General features: G+C 44.7%; 1 protein-coding gene across 2 annotated transcripts in view; it reads left to right on the top strand.

Moving 5' to 3' along the window:
• The window catches only part of ror1 (receptor tyrosine kinase-like orphan receptor 1), a 122,434-nt gene that overhangs the window by 61,042 nt on the left and 38,927 nt on the right, over nucleotides 1-22,465 (top strand). The window contains exon 2 of one of the 2 annotated variants that reach the window (XM_035176027.2): nucleotides 19,648-19,710. The exons of the other annotated variant lie outside the window; for it this stretch is intronic. Coding sequence (XP_035031918.1) covers nucleotides 19,648-19,710 — 63 coding nt within the window. The remainder of the gene's footprint in view (nucleotides 1-19,647; nucleotides 19,711-22,465) is intronic. 2 annotated transcript variants of the gene reach the window in all.

The raw sequence follows: 22,465 nt of genomic DNA on the forward strand, positions 1-22,465 counted from the left end.
GCGTCCTTGGGTCTGTGCCCCGGCTCCGTGCAGTGGAGAACTGGAAATATAAAGTACGTAGACTGAAACTGTCCTAGTGGGTGGTAGTATACAAACTCAGTGCTGTGTTTTTGTCATTTATTTGGACGATTTAATAGATCTGTTTATTGTCTTCCTTGGTTTTAAGTCGATATTAATGTACTTGTCTTGACCGGATTGATGAAGTGTGATGAATGTGGATCCTGTCAGTGCAGACGGTCAGCGGGCCAGACGGCTCTCTAATAGCACTGACTACTCCGCAAAGACATCTTTGGCTTTATTGGCCACTTCATCATTTTGCTTTTGATGAGAGTTAACGGTCCAACGTTTGGATTACGGCTGGCGTTCTCCGCAGAGCTGGTCGCTGGCCTAGTTTATCCTCCGCGTGGGTATGATGGGATATTTCTGGGTTTCGCAGAATGTGAGGTAGCTAATATTGCAAGAATAATGAGTTTTCCATGGGGATTGAAGAGCGTAGACTCAAACAAACACGAGGCTTAGGAACATCAGGGCCAACTTGAGGAATGTAATGCCCATTCACAAGGTCTCATGCCCTTATCACGTGCAATGGGCACGTTGGGATTTCCTATTGGGGTCAGAGAGGAGCGTTTAGGTTTGGCTGTGTTGTTCTACTACTTGTTTAATCCGTTCTGAAACACTAGAGTGACGATGTGCAATGGAACCGCGTGTTTGTGTTTGTGTTGTAGATGAATTTCACTTCCTCGCTAGTTGAGCTGTTTCTCAACTGTGGCAGCCTGAAGGTTTTTTAGTGTTTCCTGGTTGTGTTAAATTAAGAATCCACTTTGTAAGCACAATTTTGGCTTGTATATCTCAGCATAAACATTTAGTTTATGCTTCAGCTTATATTTCATTTTAAAGTGAATCGCGGGAGGATTGTCTTTCAAGACACTGGACTACAGCGTTGTGCTGCTCAGCCAAAAGAACAACACAGGGCTGGATTTGGCAGCACTGGAGATAATGAAAAGTAATAATGAAAAGTAATAGTGTGTGTGTGTGTGTGTGTGTGTGTGTGTGTGTGTGTGTGTGTGTGTGTGTGTGTGTGTGTGTGTGTGTGTGTGTGTGTGTGTGTGTGTGTGTGTGTGTGTGTGTGTGTGTGTGTGTGTGTGTGTGTGTGTGTGTGAAGCTCAGGCTGCATGTTTGCGATGTTTTATGTGTCTGCCTGTGCGAAGAAGACGGAATTCATTTCTGTGCCTCAGCTGTCGTGTTTTAGTTTCTCCACATTACCCAGAATTCCGGACTGTGGCTCCCGCCTCCTTCATGTTTGGACTGATGCTATAAATTAGAGTTTCGCCTCTTTGGAGTTGCGAGTAAGTGACGATTTGCACGAGCGTCGAGTGAAATGTCCAACGGGACAACGAGGGAATAACATCTAAAAAAGAGAAGGAGGTTTCTCGTATAAGTGGATTACTGCAGTGAGACGGGAGGAAGCACAGCAGACACACAAATAAAATATCAAATAGGACATGAGAGGTGTTTGGGGAATTCAGTGAGACAAAATGGTTGTAATTCATTTTAACTGCCGAGATTTTGGCCTTCGACTGGAGTGTTTCAAAGTCTACGCTGCAAGAGGACATGGTTTTTCTCACTTGTTTCTTCAGGAATATACTGTACGTTACATGTGATGTGTTCTTCACCACCGTTTATAGGCAAACAGCAGTTGGTTCCTGTTTGCAAATGAATTCAACAGTCAGGTTTAAAAACAGATCTGAGCTGCGTTGATGTGGAGTGGAGCAGCGGAGGCAGCTTTTACCCCTGCAGCCGAAAAACACTGCACAAAATAAACACTGTGTTTTGTTTTCAGAGCTTTCAAGTCTAATTAAATCATTTCAGAGAGGACATTACTTACTTCACCACTTTGTCATGACATGGGAAACCATCTACAAAGAGGAAACTTGGCTTTGGACTCTCTCATTTCAAGTGATCCCGTTGAAAGATTTCCGCATTACCACGGAACAGAGCAGCCCAAAAGCACAACAAGAGAATCTGAAATTAAATATGTGATGAAATGGATTTAGAGTTTGAAAAATGAATCTGGTAAGCACAACAACGGTCCTGGCCCGCGATGCTTGTTATTTTTTACAGTGTTTTCCTTGGGTGGATACGAGTGGAAAGAGCCAACCAAAGCTGTAGTTTTTTTTTTGTTGTGGAGGGAAAAGAGGAGAAGAACCCCTGGAGTGAACTGGATTGATGGTCGGCTCTGTTTAACCCCAACATGGGGATTGTTATCAGGTTTAATGCACAGACGTTTATTGTTTCAGGAAACGCATGATGGAGAGTTGGATCATGTTTTGATGACATTGAAAGGAGGCGGTATTGTAAAGATAGCATTGTAAAAGTTTGTGGAAGTCGCAGCATTTCAAGAGGTCATGTGGTCTCGTCTATTCAAACGTACTCTAAAAGGCTAATTTATTGTTTCAAACAATGTAACGTTACTCCACTAGAAGGCAGCGCAGAGGTCAACATTTCTGACAACAAACATGGCGACGTGGAGGCGATTCGGATAAAGAGGCCAAGCGGCTGTTTGTCCTTGTGTCCGTGTGAAATAACATTATACAGACGCCTGTCGCTTCTGACCAACTCTTAAAGTCTCTCCTTGGTCATCTCGCGTGAACTATTGGCTACACTGCCCCCCAGATGATTTCCAGTGGTAATGCTCCGTTTGTCTGTTCGTCCCTATAGATTTGCACAAATATGGACAAATTGAATGCAAAGTACGGACGTGAGGCTCCATCGGTTTCTGTATTTGTATCTAATATTGAGTGTAAATAAGCTTTAAGCCATTTCCCAATTCTGGGGCCACATCCTTCGGAGGCTAAATTTAAAGACTGATTGCGTCACAGGCTGTTTGACCTGGAAAGCTCCTTCAAATGCGCCGACAAATTTGTCCGTCTATTCCCGAGCGATGAAAGGGGGATCATCTTGGGCTAGCCTATCCCAGGATTCATTGTGCGCCAATGGCAAAGGCAAATGGCAAGAGCGGGACAAGCTGGTGATGCAAGCTGGAGAATTCTGTAGGAGCAGTCGTTCTACAGAGGCCACGCCGTCATAGACCAAGTAGCCAGAGTCCTCTGATGCATGCGGCCCCATGTTGTTTCTCCTCGTTGTCTCTGCTCAGTGCTTCCCTGGTTTGTCTCTTTCTTGTTGTCTGTTCTTGCCGTTCGGCCTCTTCGGTCGTCTTCTCCGTCCACCCCGACTTTTGGAAAGCTTCAAAGAGGGAGCGGGCATCAAAGGCTCCGGCCCCGAGTGGCCTCCTCCGCTCATCCCCTTCTTCTCCGTCCCTCAGTCTCCTCTGCTTCAGCTTTGTTGTTCCTCCCCTCATGTGCAAGTGATTAGACGACAGGGCCGAGGGAAAACACAAGCTTTGTTTTTCAGGCAGCGGGCACACTCGGATTTCCAGTGGATTTACGGAACTGAGGCAGCCGCTCAGATCCTAACTGGTTAAACGGGACTCTGGAGAGCATTCCTGCTATGTGCTAGCATCCAGGTCACTCCATCTCCTCTCCTCTCCTCTCGCCTCAGAGATGATACAAAGATCTATTCATCGGCTGAGTGACTGCTCATTTTCTCCTCTCGGCCCAGATGTCTTGCCTCACTGTCACTCTGCCTCTTATGAAAGGTCAGATACTCATGAATGGTACAGTTGCCACTATTGTGCCTTTCTAAGCAACAGTTATTTTGGCTATTTTCTCATCTGCTCTGAAAGAATGGACAGAGCACTGAGGCTCTTAATATAATGACCTAGCCTTGCAGTCACCTTGACAAATACTGGAGTCTCAGTGCAGCTGAGCAGCTCAGAGCTGGTTACAGGGGCCTCATGGGGCCCATCACCTAAATTAAGAAGAGTTGAGTATTCTTCTTTGACGTGCACGATATTACTTCAGTGACACGAGTGAGTTTCTGCTCAAAATTAGATCCAAAATCTGAGAACTTTTTGCAGACACCTACCATATTAATCTGTTTTTCCGCATGTAATCATTCAAATGTGCAGCATCGGTGATTTGCTGTGTGCAGAACACCACGTACTCAGGCCGTCTCAATCACCAGACCCCGGGCGTGCAACACCAGTTGTGGAATTCCGGCCAGAATTGCAATTTCTACCAAAAACAATCACGAGTATGAGACGTGTGGATCATAGAGTCGCTCTGGCATTCCTGTGTGTTAACTGGAGAGTAATGAAAGAATATAAAAGGGCCCCGAGCTCAAATCACGCTCCAGTCAAACAAAGGAGGAGTAACAAGGCATTTGGAGAGCAGGAAAACTCTGAGCCTGCAAGTGATTTAAATCAGGGATTGACAGTAGTGTTGTGTGTGTGTGTGTGTGTGTGTGTGTGTGTGTGTGTGTGTGTGTGTGTGTGTGTGTGTGTGTGTGTGTGTGTGTGTGTGTGTGTGTGTGTGTGTGTGTGTGTGTGTGTGTGTGTGGAGACCAAGCTTCCATGAGTGTGTGTTTGTTTGTATCTTTGCATGTGCTCTACACACACACACGAAAATAAACACACGCATACAGCTCACGTACTGACCTCCAACTATCTGTGTGAAATTGTAGCTGTTGGTATAATTTGACTCGTGAGCTGTTTTCTGTTAAATTTTCTTTCACATTTAGAAATTGTGTGGTCTTCCGGTTTATTGCAAAAAATCTTTGATAATTCATTTTCAGGATTTATGCATCGTGCTGTGCAGAAAAACTGACTAACTTCACTTGCAGCCTTTACTGTCATTTAGAGTGTACACTCACCAGAGACCAGATTCCTTGTGTTTTCATAGGAGGTTGAAAATAATAGAAGTTGGCAGGTCTGTTTTCTTTGTGTGTTCCTTGCAGGTTTGATTTTTTTTTTTTTAAATCTACAGCAATGCCAATGTCTCCACGTGAAACAAGCCTTAGCAAAAACTGTGTTCCTCTCTTCCTCTCTCATACATCCTGTTAAGATGTTTCCATGCACCTCCTGCTTCTCATTGCCACATCTGGTCAACCCAAACTTAAACATGGTCAGTAGAGCGCACGTATGAAGACACACATCTGCATAGAGGAGACTTTTTTAGCAACTTCCTTGGTGTAGTCACACAAACAGGCTTAATGCAAATGTCATCAGCAGTGGTGTGACTCCACCGTTGTTTCTCCGCCGCGTGAAATTAGCTCATCAGAAGGAAGTCAATCAGCGAACAATGTTTCAACTGACCAAGAGCTTGAAGATGTACTCTTCACAAAATGACATAAAACAAAGCTGTATCCAGTCCGACTATAAATCGTGCAACGTATGCTTGGCTTAAGCTTCACTCTAGAGCCATGGGCAACACCCTTAAAAGTTTTTCAAAGGTGAAATGGAGCGACAGATCTTGAACTCAACCTTTCCAATCCTCGCTGAGAACCAGAATCGAGTCTTTTTAATGTTACTGGTGCGTCTCACATCTCCAGCAGGTCTTTGTCTGAGCTGTCACAGAGAACAGCTGCAAGACAAACAGCATGAAAACCTGCAGAACGCAGCTGTACTTCTCAACATGCTGCCAGCCACCGAGAAGCACCTGGGGAACGCCACGTTTAGTTTCTCGTTGTGGAATGAGGGTCTTGTGTACGTCAAAATGTGTTGGAGCACTTCATGGAGATATCAAGTCTGTTTCACACAAAGTATTGACAGGTGCACATTAAGAAATAGTTGTAAGGTGCAGCTGGTTCGCAGGTTTTTGTGAAGCAACACACAGATTTTCTCCATGTTGGTAAAATACACCAGAATGGATGAACAGCTTTATTCCAAAACTGTAGAATAATAGAGAGATTTTTATTTTAGGATAATATGTGTATCATCACGAAACCAGATCATCTAAATCAACATATCATACAAACTTCTTTACATCACGAAAACACTTAGCGAGGAAGAACTGCTCCCGTCTCCCTTTTTAAAAAACCAGGGACTGACCCCGTGTGTCGGAGTCTGGTGATTGTCAGCGGTGGCTGCTCAGTTCAAAGGCTTCATACTATATAATAATATGCAGACGGACGGAGCTACCCGAGCCCATCCACCAGATGTGGAGTCTTAATACACACTCCAGTGTCTGCGCTCTCTGTCTGCAGCCTGCAGCCACACAATACACGCACCGACAAGCCGGGCAACATATACACACACGGACGTGAAGCCGTCGAATTAAACGTAGATCTCTCCACTTCATCCCTGGCCGAGTTAGGTTTCAGTGCTCGTCTTCCTCTCACGTCTGTTTCTCTTACTCACTCTCTCCAGCTGACCGTCCAACTATCTGTCAGCCTAATATACAAGACCCGGGTTCAGTTTATCCCCTAAATGGCGTCGTCCATCTGAGACGTCGGTTTCACACCTTTAATAAACCGGCGTAGAAAACCTGTGAAATCATTCTGACATCGTGGAGCCGAGTGCGTCACTAGATTCCAGCTGTATCATCAAAGACTTGGACCAGGAGCTGGAAAGTTCTTCTTTCCATCTTGGTCCCAATCTCGTGATTAATTGTTTTATGCGCTCGCAAACTATGCAACGGCTTTGATCCTTGACTATTTTTTGCATCCACATTTGTCACAGCGAAATCTCGAATGCATGGACTCCGGTAGCCTAGCAACCCCTGTCTCAACCCCAGCGACTCCCTGTTCCTTTCTTTTAAAGAGGGACAGAGGATTGTTTACGTAAGCGCCAACCAGACCTTAGCACATCATGGCTTTTTATTGCCCTTTGAAGGACGCTGTGTAATAGAGAGAGAGACAGTGTGTGTGCGGTATAAGCTGGTGGGTCAGACTTGGAGGTAAATCGACACTCATGTTTCCATTCTGCGATTTGATAAGTTCTGATCCACAAAATGAAGCTCCACAATAACGTCAGGGCCCGACGGTATTACTCTCAACATGTTCCATATGCTCTCACCGTCTCCACCTCTGTCCTCCTTTCTCCCGTCTGCACGTCTCACCCCATTTCTTCTGATTTCCTCTCTTTCTCGCCTCTTTTCCACTCCTTCTCTCCTGCGCACTTGTTGTTTTTATTGAGGAATGCCGCAACCGGGGCGAGCATTTGATCTTAGCGCTGCTTCGACCTAAACACGGCGAGAGAGAGCGCGAGGGAAGGAGCAAGGGAAGTGGGGGTTTAAGGCAGCATGTGTCCCCACTTACGCCGGCGAGATGGCAGCCTGATTCACGGCCTCGCTCGGTGACATGTGGACAGAAAAGAGACACCTAATCAAGGCCAGAGGAGCCGGAGCTGCTGCCAGCTTTAACACGTACATGGACACACATGCACGCACACACACGCACACGCACACACACACACACACAAGGCTTTGCTCGAGACAAGTGCCTTCACCTCGCTCAGCACATTTGAAGCCTTATATTGCACACGTTCCCTCACTCCGCCCTCTCTCCCCTCGACTTCCCTCCTCAGCAGTCTTCTGAAGATCAATATTAGATAACAGACCAGAAATCCTATGACTTATAAACCTGTGACGGTGACGCCGGTCATATTTTTTAGACTAAACGAAAAAAGAGCTTGAACTAGATGATGCAACTTTCAGCATCAGTAGGAAAACAGTCTGGCTTTTCTTTTCTTTTCACGCTCAGTGTTTTTGAAATTAGACTCATCATGTCATACAGATGCACAACAATTCGTGGAAGACAATTAAACCAGTTGATTCTTTCCTACACATCTATATTTACAACATAAGCATTAGCATGATGACATTTGTGCACCATTTTGCATATTCATACAAACTGGAAATGAGGACGAGTAAAAAAAAAAACAGGAGTGACGAGGGGGCTTGCGACTCAGATGGTGGCGAAGGTTGTTGGTTCGATTCCAGCCTTCTTCGATTCCCTTGCCACAATCAAAATACAAGAAAAGAAGATTTAGAAGATGTATAGTTCAACTGATATGTCAAATACTACAGCTTAACATATGGAAAATAACGATATATGGTCCAGTGTAATAACTGTATTCTGCTAGTCAATGCAAAAGCAGCAAAAACACAAGGAAAGAGCAGAAGACTCCATCTCTGCAAGTGAACAGGATATGAGGTAATACAATAGACATCTTTGTGCCTCTCGTCCTCCTTTAACACCTCTTCCTTCTCCGCGCCCGCCATCCGCCCATCCTCCTTTCCATCGTCTGGGGTGGAGGTGGATCAGCTGTGAAGAGCGGCGGGTTTACGGGAGGTGAGGTGAGACTGTGTTTGGAGAAGCGAGCCGGGATGCTTCACAAGGTGTGCTGAGTCAGCCCCCGCGGCCGACGTCTGCTGGAATGAGACGGAAACGACAACAAGCTCTGGAAACGCCAGGAGAAGAATCGCAATCGTCTTTGTCTCTTGCGGTAGATTTTATTCCTGCTCTCTTTTCTGGATTTCGCCCACTCTAATAAAATCCAGGCTTTTCTAAATCCCTCAGTCGTGCGCCACCCCTCTACTTAAAAAAAAAAAAGTTCTCTGTGTTCAATCCAGCAAAATGTCTTTGAGTGTATTCTTAATCAGCACTGGGATGGGAAAGTACGCCAAGTAAAGTGAGATCGGGGCGTGGTGTTCCACCCAGTGTTTGTTCTGAACCATCTCTGAAGCCTCATGCATCATAAATTATCATCATGATCCGTTATATTTATAAAGATGACGAGACTTTTTTGTATTGAAAGTGACGAAGCAGTCGAAAAACTGTCTTTTATCACTACAGGAAGTAAATATTAACATATCTTCAATCGGACGTCTTAGATTTCCTAGATTTGTTTCTAATAGGCTTTAGTTAAAAGCTGCAAAATGGATGAATGGACATAATGTTTCCACTTCCCCCCCCCCGCCCCTCACATATCTCAGGAACGTAAAACCAGATCCATGTTTTTTTTTTTTAAAGAATAATTCAGTTATTTTCTCCTCCAGATTGGCACTCGGCTCCTCTGCTGTCTTTTCCTCATGCTGTCTTTCCCCCCCGTTCACCCCTCCCGTCTTTTCATCACTCTCTAACCTTTATGAAACCTGTCTGCACTTTTCCTCCTTTGCTAGTTTTTAAGATTTTCCTTCCTCCATGTGCTGTTATTCTTCTCCTCCTCTCACACACGCCGACGATTTCCCAACCCACAGTTTAAGAATCCAGTCTCCGTTTCCATTCAGTGGGTTTTCCCACGTCGTCAAGTTTACTGTATATCATCTCCTCAGTTTTCATCAGATACATCTGCCTGACATTTTGTTCTTCTTTCACATTTTCTTGCCCTCTGTTCCCACTAATCTTCCCTCCCTTTGACATCAGGGATGGGTCCAATGGGAATTGAATAGATGGATTCCATCTCTCTAAAATGGATTTAGTGTGTATACACAAACATCTGCTCATTCACTTATTATTTCAGATCGGTATAAGTCTTTATAAAACACCTGAATCTCTCTTCCCCCCCAAGTTTAGCTTTTTTGCCAACATTTGTACTTTTCTTGTAGCTCGTTAAAAGAGGGAAGATGCACATTCTGTCTAACTTCTGATCTTGAAAACAGGCCTCATCTTAACTGAATTCTGTCAACACGTCAAATAAATGTATTTATTAGTATTTACAAGTGTTGAATCTGAATCTCTCAGCACTTTCTGAGATGCATGTGAAATCTGTTTTTGTGGTATAGTTTGACGAAATGCTCGAGGTCGAATTCCCCGGCTCTAACTAATAATCATCTGCTGTAGCGGAAAGTGTTTTGGTGGCAGACATTGAGGGTTTTTCAGCTCTTTCTCTCTCTCCGTCTCTTTGGGGACACGAAGCTCTCACTTCTCATCTCTCTTGTCCCGTCCTTTTTCCTCCTGTCTCCCTCATTAGTCGTCTTGCTTTTCCTCCAAACAAGTGGAGGAATGCTGCTGCTTATTTTCTTAACCCTGGGACGAGGAGAGGGTTCCCATCGAGCATCGGTGTGATTGACGGGGACGCGTGCTGGAAGCGCTCGGAGGTTCTCTGTTTGCCTCGAACTCTCGCTGTTGGCAGCCCGGACTCGGTCTCTGGTATCAGGCGGAAAAAAAAACAAAGAATGAGAACGTAGGGCGTTTTTTGCTGGAAAGATACTTTTGATATGAAGAGACGCAGCAGCAGATTCTCCAGGTCGGACGTGTTTACAACAACGTGAGCATTTTTGCAACTTGTACGCAAGGGATGGCACCTGGGTATGTGGAGGCAGGACATGACGTATAATTTATGGCACATCAACACAGCTGTCGGACATTTTGCGTTCTCGCATACAGCCCCTGCAGAAAGTGTCGCGTCTGAAAGCAGCGTCTGTCTCAGTCTTTACATTATTCTGCATCTCCCTGCTTCTATTTCCTCCCCCCCACTCTTCATGTCTCTGTCTCGGTCACACTTTGGTCTGGAGTCAGATTTTTTTTTTTTGAGTCCATCCTACAGCGTCTGCCATGACGTCGTGAGCTGGAGACACAATGTCGCAGACCCAGTTTCCCAGAATCACTCAGTGTAGTTTATCAGCAGTCAGTGGCTCGTGTGACACTCGGTTCAATCAGAGAAAGAACATTTGCGAACCGCACTGCTTGAATGAATCAGAGTTCTTGATTCAGAACTTTGCATATTTAGTTTAAAAGTAAACTCTGTGTTGTGATTGAAGTTTCTGCTGATGATTGATAAAATATGGGGAAACTAGATAGAGAGCGATGGTATATTATATGATTATATATGATGCATTTCTCTTTAACTTCTTTAAGTTGATCAGATATAAAGTAAATGTTTGTGTTGTAGCTTCTCTACAATGTGGTTGTGGTCTTTGTTTCTGTGGGTCACATATATTTTGAGGAATAAAATCTTATTAAAATAAAAGTCAATCCAATGACACTGACATATGAGTCATATTGGACAGTTTTTATAAAATTTGAAAACTTGATGCAGAGGAGGGTTTGCGTCAGAGTCTTGACCAGGGGCGTTGCAATAAGTTAGGCAAAGCAAGCAACTGCCTGGGGCCCCCGAGCCAAGAGCGGGCCCCTGAGAACATAAACCTCCTAACGAGGTCCCATGCCACTAGATTTCAACCCCTGATGTTTGGTTTGGTCTCATGTGTTTCTTCTGTTCGGTTCAGTTCGATGTTTTGGCCCCAAAGTCCCTTGAAACGCCCCCCCCCCACCGCCCCCGTCACTCGAGTGGGCTACAGAAACTCACTTATTCCACTGAACCAGAGTTTTTAATTTCCAGACTTGTATTTTTTCCAGATTTTGCACTTTTTTCCATACTTATATACAGTGTGTAGTAATGACCCCATCACAGAGTGTGAGTGTTGCCCTTTAAAAGTATGACCAATGTGATTTATATTGTTATATGATTAATAACTAAATGTATTCCCTGTATGTGGAAATGCACAGACTGACAGATGTTTGCTTAATGGTATTATTTTACATGCATGTGTTATGTTATTGTATTTACAGTCAAAGCGACCATGACTTGATGGAAGACAGACCAGCAATATTAATAAGGTTAATGTTTTCTGAACTACACCGTCACTGTGTTTAAACATGTCATTTAAATCAAACATCCTCGGACACGCTCTGTGTTTCATTAATAGTTCCTGGCCTAAATACTCTTCGTTGATTTAAACCAGCCAGCCTGCCAACAACATTTCAGTCGTCATACGTCAGACGAGGGGAGATTCTGCCCGGCAAGTGAAGAAACGCAGACAGACATGAAGAATGGTTCTGGAATGGTGCCCTGCTTAGCTGTGGTCACATGATGTCTAAATCTGAGTCACGTTTGAGATCCAGCGGCATTATCCTGCCGTTCCCCAGATTCCATCTGCGAGGGCCTCTCCTTTTGGATTTGTCATCCTCGAGGAATCTGGGAATGCCGGCAGTGAGCTTATATGCCGCGTGCACGTGTCCCTGGCTGCACCTGAGCAGGCATTCGCAACTTGGCATTCGCACCGTGCACACTTTTAGCGACCATGATAAACTATTTGCAGAAAAGTCACGTACGAAAAAAGTCAGGCGAGATGACTGTATCCATGTCCCGCACACAGACAGCCTGACTGACGGCTACAGGCCTTAAATCTTGCGTTCAACATCTGACCCGTGACACCCAGACCTCGGACATAAAATTTAAACGCGCACCATATTTCATATTGAACTATGTTTCACATCAGCTGCGCTACAGTGACACACAGGTGCGATGACTCGATTCACATTCCGCAGGGGGATGAGCAGACGGTTACCTCCGCAGATTACGTCAAGGTCTCAGGGCTCAGTGTATCTGCTTGGAAGCGATCAGGTTTTCCAGAAAGCTTAGTGCACACACACACACACGCGCGCACGTGCACGTACCCGTCCTGTCAGGTGAAAACAGATGAGCTCCACTGTCGGTGGTAACATGCTTGTGCAGATTCCTCACCCGTCTGCTTACACCGCCTGTAACACGAGCCAAGGACAGCCTCACCCAACCCTCACCCATAACCAGGACTTAAACATCAGCGTGGTTGGAGACATTAGGGCCTTGTGAGACCTGGCTTCTGCAGAGCCATCGATTGTTGATAGATAAATTGTGTTGTAGGATTCACAGAACGTAGCCAATCTTAAATCTGTGCAGAGGAGACGTCTGAAATCTTTATTCTACATAAATCCAGACAGAGAAGTTTGTTCCCAAGCTCCAGTGGAAGCTGTGAGTCTCCTTAGCGATCTCTGGTTTCTTCCCATAATTCATAGATATGCAAGTCGTCCGATGGACTGTTAATTATTAATTTGCCACTGGTATGAATTGTGAGGTAGAGCTAGATAATATTGAAAACAGATATCATCATAAAAAGATCAAACTGGTTCCACAAAAATCACATGTGAAACAATAATCTTGATTTTTAGACTTTTTAAATTACATTTAATCGGAGTCATAATTTTCCAAACTAACATTTTGTAAAAATAAATATGATAATATCATGTTATAATTATATTAAAAGTCCATAAACAATAATATAGAATCGTCCCCCGGCTCTTGTGGCAGCTACTTGAGAAGCAGGTCCAAAGGTCAGAGAACCAACACATAAACTCATGCTGATTATAGCCGGCTGCTAAATGGCTCATTTACGAGGCGTCCCGACAACCTTTTAGGACGTCGCTCTGCCGTCCACTCAGCAATGTTCTGCCGCCGCGACTGAGGAATGCTGGGTAGTGACAGTTGTCGATGTGAGCCTGGTGCCGTGGGATAATTTGTGCAGTGACAGGCTGCAGTTTGAAATGATCTGCTCATGCGCTCGGTGGTCGGCGTCAGGCACAGAGCTGTTTCTGTGTTTCCTGTGAGGTGGTTGGAATCAGGATTTAAGGTTTGAAAGGTTTCTGCAAGAGGAAATTTACATTAAATACAAAACAGCAAAGCTACAGCGGGAAATATTTGTGCCTACATGTCACCCGGATCACACTCTTCAATATTGAAGTAAGAATACAAACATTGAAAGACACATTTTGCACGTTTGGCTCAAATAAAGAGTCAAATGTTGAACTGAAATTCAACAAGAAACTAACACGAAGCCAAACTACACTTTCACGTGTACTTTTCCAAAGCATGCAGTCAAATTTCAATCAAAGATCCTTTAACATTTTTTTTAAATGAAGCAATGTTTTTTTTCTCCACCTATTTTGACCAGTTTTTTCATGTTAGAACAAACGTCCGTTGCAACTCGAGCTCTTTCTTTCTCTTGTTGTCTATTGTTCGGATCCAGAATGAGGCCTTGTCCCGCAGCCTCCTGTCATCTACCGTGACCCCCACCCCCACCTCCCCCATCCTCCAGCCCCCTGCCTCCCTCTCTCACCCCCTTCTATCACTTATAAGGTTACACAGCAGAACATTGTAGGGCAACTGAGAAGTGCTGTGTGTGTGTGTGTGTGTGTCTCTCTCTCTCTCACTGATTCCTGTGCTCTGTGGTCCATGATGTCCTCCGGTGGACACTGAACTGGGCCTGCTTTTATTCCTCTACACGCTCCAATTGCGCCTGGGAACTAACACCTGCACACACATACACAGGTGCAGCTACACAGAGACGCACACAGACGCACACAGAGACACACACAGAGACACATCTTATCCTGTTTCTAGCTCTACAATCTGACTTTTGAGGGTAATTTCAGGTTTGTTCCACTTCGGTGTTTTACAATTTCAGCCATAGTTGTGCCATTACTTCTATTTGCTACTAGATGAGCTCAGAGAGATGCTTCACTTGTGCTGCCGGCAGTCTTAAATGTCTAATAATATATATGCTGCATTGTGTATTTCTTTAGTACTTAGACCACAGTTTGTATGCACAAAATCTGCCTCCGCGTCTCCACTTCCTCCCACTTTCCAGAAAGGAAGCCAAAATGTCTTTTCAGCCTTTTATACAGCGTCAAGTAACTAATAGAAACCAAACTTATCAGAAAAATGAACAGTTAAACTCACAGTGATGAGAACTGCCTACAATGAGGTGTACTTTTTAGTTTGGCCCACGTCTCATCCACCAACATGGAGGAGGTGGGGTTTACGACCTATACGTCACAGAGCCACCAGGGGACGATCAAGACGATTTGGCTTCACTTTTTTCGGAAGCTGTCTTGTCGTCCATCTTTATATACAATCTATGGTCCTTACTTACGATCTTACCTCCTAATTCATTTTGATCTTAATTCATTGGCTCGTCTACAACTCGTCAGATCATCTAGAAATGATGGGGCGTGATGACGTAGCTCTGTTCTCCTACATCTCAATACATAGTAAAGTGACACCAATGTATTCGCCACAACAACAAATAAAAGAACCAAGTTGTAATAAAACCTAATTCCTCCATTTGAGTAAAATCTCCATCTGCCTTCTCATTTTCTGTCGTCAGGCTCGTTCCCCCCCCCGCTGACCACCACTCAGGGCCCATGTATGACCAGTCAAACAGTTATTCCCATCTAACACAATTACAGCGAATCAAAATCTCCAGCCAACCCAGATCTGCTCTGTGGGACAGGAACCCACTTCTTAAGGAGCAGATTTTATGAGTGCCTTCATTTTTTCATTTTTTTTCTGCACTCTCACATTTTCCAAGTCTTCTTCCCTCCATTTATCTTCCGCTCTCCTTTCAGTTCTCCCTCACTTTCCCCCTTCGCTCTCAGCCGCGCTCTTCCTTTTTCGCTGCTTCCTCTTGGCCTTGAAAAATCTTGATTCTCTCAGATCTCTGACTTTTCCGCTCGTTTTCCAATATTGAAACTAACTGCGCTAATAAGTCATAAAGGCAGCTCGAGCAATATATGGAACTCAGTCTGGTTCTGGATACATGCAACATGAGGACATTAGCTGCCTGACTCAGTCTCCTCTGTAACAAAACATTCGGTTTGTGAAGGGAGAACGTGATCACATAAAGGTTTTGTGAAATGAGGTTTGTTGGGTAAATCCGAGTAGTTTTTATGAAAGAGGCACCTACAGTAGTTTTGAAAGATAAAAACAAAGCATGTGAGCTCACAGTAGAAAACAGAAGAATTGTGTTATATCGATTTTTTTTACCTCCACCAAGGAGGTTGTGTTTTCACCCCTGTGCGTTTGTAAGATTATGGAAAGATTACTGGACGGATTACCACGAAATCCAGGATCTTAAACATCCTTTTTTTTTACATTTTCCATTTTTTCCATTTGAGACTAATTCATGGATCTTGATTTTAAAAAATCGGACCCACTCCTACTGAGTGCTTTAAGTTTATGTTTTTAAAAGATGCATCACGATCACAAAACAGAAGTGTTTCTGCGAGTTAGAGGAACTTGATGTGTTTTCTAGAGCATCTAAACCTTTTCAAGTTATAACCTGCATATGTCTCCTTCAAGAAAGATTCGAAAAGCAAATGATTACCATTCCTGAATTTTTTTTTTCACCTACTGTATCTCTCACCGCTTTAAGGAAGAAATATGATATGACATGTTTGCTGCGTTGTGAGGCTGGTGAGTTTCCTGTTCTCCCTGATAACCTCTGAGTTAGGTCAGTTCTCCAGCTAATGGGGATGAGAGAGGACCTTGGGAGAGGCCCTAATAACAGAGCAGGAGAACTCATACATCAGCCTCACTCACCACACCAACCAGCCTGGCTCCAAACACAGCCCCCAGACCATATAACAGCACATTAGTTGCTATGCACAACCACTCAGATTGAACATTTCTGATTCGGTTTTGCTTTCGCCCTCTGAGGCCTCCCCTCTTTCTCCTTCTCCTCCGCTTCATTCCTTTCCCCTCATTCCCATGCCCGCGGGTTTGAAGTTCTGCACTAATTCCCATATGCTGCTGTCACAGTAAAGTCACACCGAGCTTTATAGGGGTTAAGCTCATGTCCCTGCGTGATTTTTATCATCCTAAGCCAAATACAGCTGGATGGGGATCAGAGGCTGCTCTCATGGAACTTTCTGTCTGGACGTCTCACAGGAACCTTCACGTTAACCATTTGCTGTAATTGTTGCCACGCGGATGGCGATTGAATGGCACCCAGTTCAAAATGAAAGAAGAGCACCCAAAACTTAACTTTGAATTTCATGAAATATGACACATCAGCCAAGAATAGTGGATAATAAATCTTGTCAGGCATGCAAGCTTTCGATGTGCGTTAACTTCAATGTACCAAAAATGTCCTGAGGTTAACCTGTCAGTTCTGACAAGCTGGAGACAGCTCAGCCAAAACATTAAAAACAGTTACCTGTTCTGAAAGAGAACCACCAGTACGGTGATGACTTTAAGGGAAATTACTGTAAAATGTGGCTTTTTAACAGTTGAGATAATCTCCATCCTTATGAAAAACCAACGGGCGGAGATGGTATCTTTGCAAAAATAGTTCTCGAAAGCCGAGTTGTGGCTGTAAAAGAGGAAGTGATGTGAAATGACAAGCAGCTAAAAGGTAGCTGGGCTCTTGGCAGGAGAGACGGCACGAAACTGACTTCAAGGGGGGGGTGATGATTTCCAGATATCGCATATTTTGGTCATAAATGTTACAAACTAACCAAAAAATAAGTAAATAATAAAAATGCATTCCTGAAATCAATGTCCTTTATTTGCTTGAACCACCTCCGGGGATAATTGGGGTCAAAAAGTTTGGGAACTGCATTAGGAGAACAATGCAAAAGACTGATCTGCCATATTATGCAACTACAACTGCAAAGCTGGGGTCATGGTTGGAGAGAAAATAGTGTAGACTGACAAAAGATCTGACTTATCATCCATTATCCGGACACGTTGTACACGTATGAGTAACTACGCCACCTCCTGCCCGAGGAAAGGCTATAGTTTGTTCCTTTTCCTACAGTCATCAAATCTAAACTGACACAGGCGCTGTGAAGGTGCCTATTCTAAGTCCCGCATTAACAAATCTGGGCCTAATTCAATTGCTTCCCTCCACTGCCGAGAAAAATTAGAAAGCTAATCTCAAAATTACTCTGCAATTCATCCCCAGATATTCCCGATGATTGTCTCACTGGAAGAGAAGTAACAGATGTGACCTAAATAGAGGAGAAATTAAATAGAAGAGAAACAGAAGAAAGGGGTAAAGAAAAGTAAAAATTCACTTGTTATCGTTTATTCCTGGAAAAACAACGGGAAGCTCCAAAACAGTTCCTGGAAATACCACACTTTCCTCTCAAGAGTTCCTCCCTCGTATCGTTTTTAATAAACCTTGGCCTGGTGCAGCGCTCAGTCCTCCGTCCTCCTTCCCCTCCATTCTGCTGAACTCTCACCTGGCTGCTCTCGGCCATCTTTTCTTTTCACAGAGCTCCGAGCTTCTTAAAGTCTCGTCGGTCTGGAAAAGTTAGTCTCACCTTGAGGCCTGGACCAAACAAGTGTCCCCATGTGAGAGTCTGAAGCCGTATGACACATGCAAAGAGATGAAGATATACAGGAGAATAACAACGTAGGCAGCAGAGGTTATGAATTATTGTGTGAACATAGAATAAACAGCGGTTTAACAGAGATAACATGATGAACAAGCTTCCTATCTTTATGGTTTATCTCCCCCTCAGTTGCCGGTCGCCACATATCTGCAACGATCTCGAACATAACTCATAAAGCTGCCAGGCTGTTATGAGCCTGCTGCCAAGCCGGCAGACTCCCTCACCAACAGGTGCAGAGGCCCAAAGCGCTGCTCATTAACACAGCTCGTTTCACAAGCAGCGGCACACGCTCTCTACCGTCCTGACGCAGCACGTGTGAAACGGCACATTATCACCCAATTAGCGTGACCCCTGTGTCAGGCGGCTGGTCCCGTTCGACTGCAGCCGCGCTCTCCTCCCCGCGCTCCTCGACCGCCGCCGCTCCTAACGAGAGCGTTTTCAAGTCGCTCATTCAAGAATGTCAACTATTTCTGAAGTCCATCGAGCCGTTTTCAGCTCCGCGCCAGAACATAGTTGGGAACGGGTTCGGTTCGCAAACATATCTGCAGCCGTACGGTCGGGGTCAGTGCACATTGCTTACGCCTTAACATGTGCTTGTGACTGGAGGATGCCTGTCCTCGGTTGGCAGGCAGCCATTTACTCATTTATCATGTTAAACTATCCCAGCCTGCCCTGAAAACCACACACACACACACACACACACACACACACACACACACACACACACACACTCACGGACACACTCGGTTGGCTGGAAAGGCAGAACTTGTAGCTGATTGTAATCGTGGGAAAACATATGTGCGTGGAGTGTTTGTCAGTCGTCTGGTGCCATGAGAATATGCAAAACCACCGAAAGACATGTTCAGGTACCATCCTTGTCCTCCGTCCTGCTGGCTTTAGGCCCGGCACTGGCTTTTTCATTCTACAGGCATCACCTTGTGACCCGCGGCGGTGCACACCGGAGCTCATTCTCCTTCTCCTCCTCTCTGCTGTAATGAAAAGCAGAGGGCCGTTCTGTCGTCAGCTGGTAATAACGCAGCATTAGGTCCACATGGTGCGCTGATAGGCTCATTGTTATACATTCGAAGCTTTGATCTGCACCAGCAAATGTACTGTACAGTGCTTATCATCACAGTTTCACGTTTTAGATGGGAAAGCTGTTAAAGCAGCGGGCCTTTGTTTCTAGTTTGCAGTAACTGGGCAACTGTGTTTGTGATAAATAATATCATTAGATCAGCGTTTGTGGCTTTGCAGATCTTTATCCGTTTATGTGTTGTTGCATTTTGAAATGAGCCCTTGTTCACACATACATACTCCGGATGATGTTTGCGAATGTGTTGGGCATTGAACTGGTGCAGTCATTTAAATACTCACCTCCGACTGGGCAGGTATTTCCCACATTTCCCATAGGGCACATAACACGAGTTGCCTCATTCCAGTTACATCATAGAGATTTTATTTTGTTTAAAGTACTATTATGCGGTGAGTGGAATCAATTAGAGGTCTGCCTCTGTTTACTGACGCAATCCAAGAAGTACACCGCTGGGTCGTCGCTCTTGCACTTTAGCAGACATCTACATGAAGTAGAACCTTTTCCCAGTTTCCCCACTTCACCCCTCTTGATTAATGGTGTCCTGTTATGTTTGAATTTGTGTATGTGGCCCTTTTTTCCTCCATTCTCTCCAGAAATACAGACTTTCCCCTAAAAAATGCCTAATTTGAATTGAAGTTAAATGACAATTGAACTAATGCTGCTGACACATGTCAGGGCTCAAAAGTGCTAATAGTTGTCTCCGTTTCCTCTGTTTGCAGGGTCTGAGTTTTCCCAAGACCCCAGTGTGCTTGCCACCGCTTCATGGAGCACCTCTAGTGATGGTAAAGGCGCACACATAAACACACACTCACAAAAAGTAGGGTTTCAACACAATCCTTGTTTATGTTTAAGCAAGAAAACTGTTACAAACAATGCAATATGTTCATGGTGCAATCAACGCGTGCTGCCTTGAAATGACCTCCTCTGCAAAAGGTTACCTCGAGCAACCCAGGCCACAGCCATTGTCCCAGCACGGGCCACTGTGGAGGATAATTGATGGAACGAATTACGCGTTGATCTACTCAACATGTGGGAACTCGGCCACAGGTGCACTGCATTTCACTAATTTCCACTGACCTACTTTTAAGTCTCTCGGAAGGAAACGTTTCCAGCGGAGCTTCAGGATGTGTCGGTGCTTTCAGTGCATCTTCTCACACTTTGCTTCAAGCTGTAGATTCAAAAGAAAAAAACCTTTCTGCAGATTTCGTGATCGCCGTATGTTATCAACTTGCGCAGTTTCCCTCCCGTTGGACCAAGAATCACGTGTGGGAGGAAAATACAGGACATGTGTTCTGGTGAGGTAGTTGCTTGCAGATGTGCTGCAGGGGAAGGTCACATGACGGAGCCCGTAGAACTATCTTTAACTGTTTTTATTCACCTGCGTGTTGTGAAAGTAGTGACGTTTGTTGTTGAGAATGTCGCAGAATGTCGAACCAGAGAAGGGTGATGGTTCAACTGCTAATTTCAACTGCAAATATCGGAGTGAGCGAGAAATCCAGGAGAAGTCGATGTGAGAACACAGCAGGGGATTCCCCCCCCCCTGGATTTACCGCGAGCGAGTCGGGGGGGGGGTCAAAGTCAAAAGAACACAGACTCAAATCCTAATGAATAACTGAAAAAGTATGAGCTCTCAGCAGTGATTCGTCGCTCTGGGACCAGGTGACACCGAAGTATCTTCTTTGGATTTTCCTTTGATTTTGCCCAAGATGAACCAAATTAAACATGTTGACACTTGTTAGGTTTTTGATCAAGTGTTCATCTCTATATCGTTGGCAGTTGTTGTGTAACGTAACATTTGCTTATTTCTGAGAATGTATGAATCAGTTCCTATAATTTGTCTTACGAGGTGGATATTTGTGCAGGTTGAGAGCTGGGCACTGGCAGAGGATCACAAACTGAACTTAAATGCTCTAGAAAAGTTTCTCAGTGATCTATTCATTTGACATGAAGTCATTGTGTACCTCTAGGTCATTAAAAGGTTTGTGGGAGCTTGAACTGGTGTGCGGACATTTCTTCTCTTCTGGTTTTCATCCGTTCTGTCCAGCACCTGTTGCTTATCAAGGATGTGCGTGCTTTCCTATACTTTATGAGCAAGTCAAAGTGTCACATACTTTCCACCTGGTCCAAAACCCCTCAAAGGTTTGTTGGATATGGAGATGACAACATCTTTAAAGCTGCTTGGTTCTCCTGCACATGCTTGGTTTGCTTATTCCTTCCTGTCTTTGATGAATCTTTCCAGTTTTGCTGTCGAGGATGTTCACGTCTCCAGGAACTGAGCAGGTTGAGATCAGCAGATCCAGACAGTGGAATCATTGTCGGAATAACTGAGTCACACACGTAAACTTCTCTGGATGTCAACACCGTTGCCCAGAGTGATCAGTCAAATCTCGCCCCCTTTCCTCACTTGCCGCCACCTACTCCCTCATGAAGACACTGTGACTTGGACGATCGTCAACATGAGACTTGATTGATCTTGAACTTTGTGTTTGCACTCCCATTTTGTCTGGTTTGCTTAATTCATCTCCTTGCAAAGCCAGCTCTCCCACAACCGACTCTTTGTGGAACAGAGGATGAAGACAGTAGTTTTCTGGACATGATTGAGCCGTTTAGTCGAGACAATGATTATGGTGAACAATCAGGAAAGTTTAAAAACTCATAAATACAATGAGGAGCAGTTCCAAACAAATCATAGAGACGGCTTTAGTTTTCCACAGCAACAATGAAATATGAAAAACCTGCTGCGTGTGCACATCTGTACATGTGCACGACCATGTGTTCAAAGTAGTGTATCTGTGTGTGTGTGTCATTTTGAGCTCAGCCCCATGACTAACATCTGTTTCTTATCTGATGGATGGATGGTGATTGCACCACTTGTTTTGTCTGCAGGCGGGGAATGGTTTTGATAGAGCGAGCAGACAGCATTCAGGTAGCGTGGCTCTATCAGTATGCATCAGTAGCAGGAAGTTATCAAGCTGAAAGAGGCTCATTACTGGGCTGAAATCTGGGGTGATGATAGTTTACTGAACTGGTTTTCCTCTGAGGCTCTCCTTCATCCGTCCTTTGTTTTTCTCTTCCTCTAGCTTCCTGTCCTCTCTCTCTGCTGGAGACTGACCCAACTTTAATGAAACTCACCTTTAACCGTATCTGGCAGCGCTACAGTCCCGGCTGCTCAGTCTATCTGCGGAGCGTGTTTAGTTAGCTGTGAGGCCGCTCTTGTTTTTGAGCCTGCGTCGTGCTGGGAGCAGCCCGCCTGGCTCAGCCTCACTGCTGTGTTCGTAATTGAACGTACACATGCATTCAAATATAGAGCTGCTGCTGAAATGAGAAGGTAATGTGCAGCTCGTCCAGTTCCGAGCTCGGATAATTTGTGTGTGTTGCGGCTGCGTGGGTGTGCGTGTGTTTACATTTGTGTGCTTGCGTGTGAGTGTTTGATTGTACAAAACCGCTGCGAGAAAATGCAGGCTGATGACAGGGCGCCATTTAGTCGCCTGCCACATTAAAGGGACAGTCCGCAGCCTGAGCTTGAGTTCCACAGGG

Source organism: Hippoglossus stenolepis, chromosome 14, assembly GCF_022539355.2.
Source record: "Hippoglossus stenolepis isolate QCI-W04-F060 chromosome 14, HSTE1.2, whole genome shotgun sequence".
Taxonomy (NCBI): Eukaryota; Metazoa; Chordata; class Actinopteri; order Pleuronectiformes; family Pleuronectidae; genus Hippoglossus; species Hippoglossus stenolepis.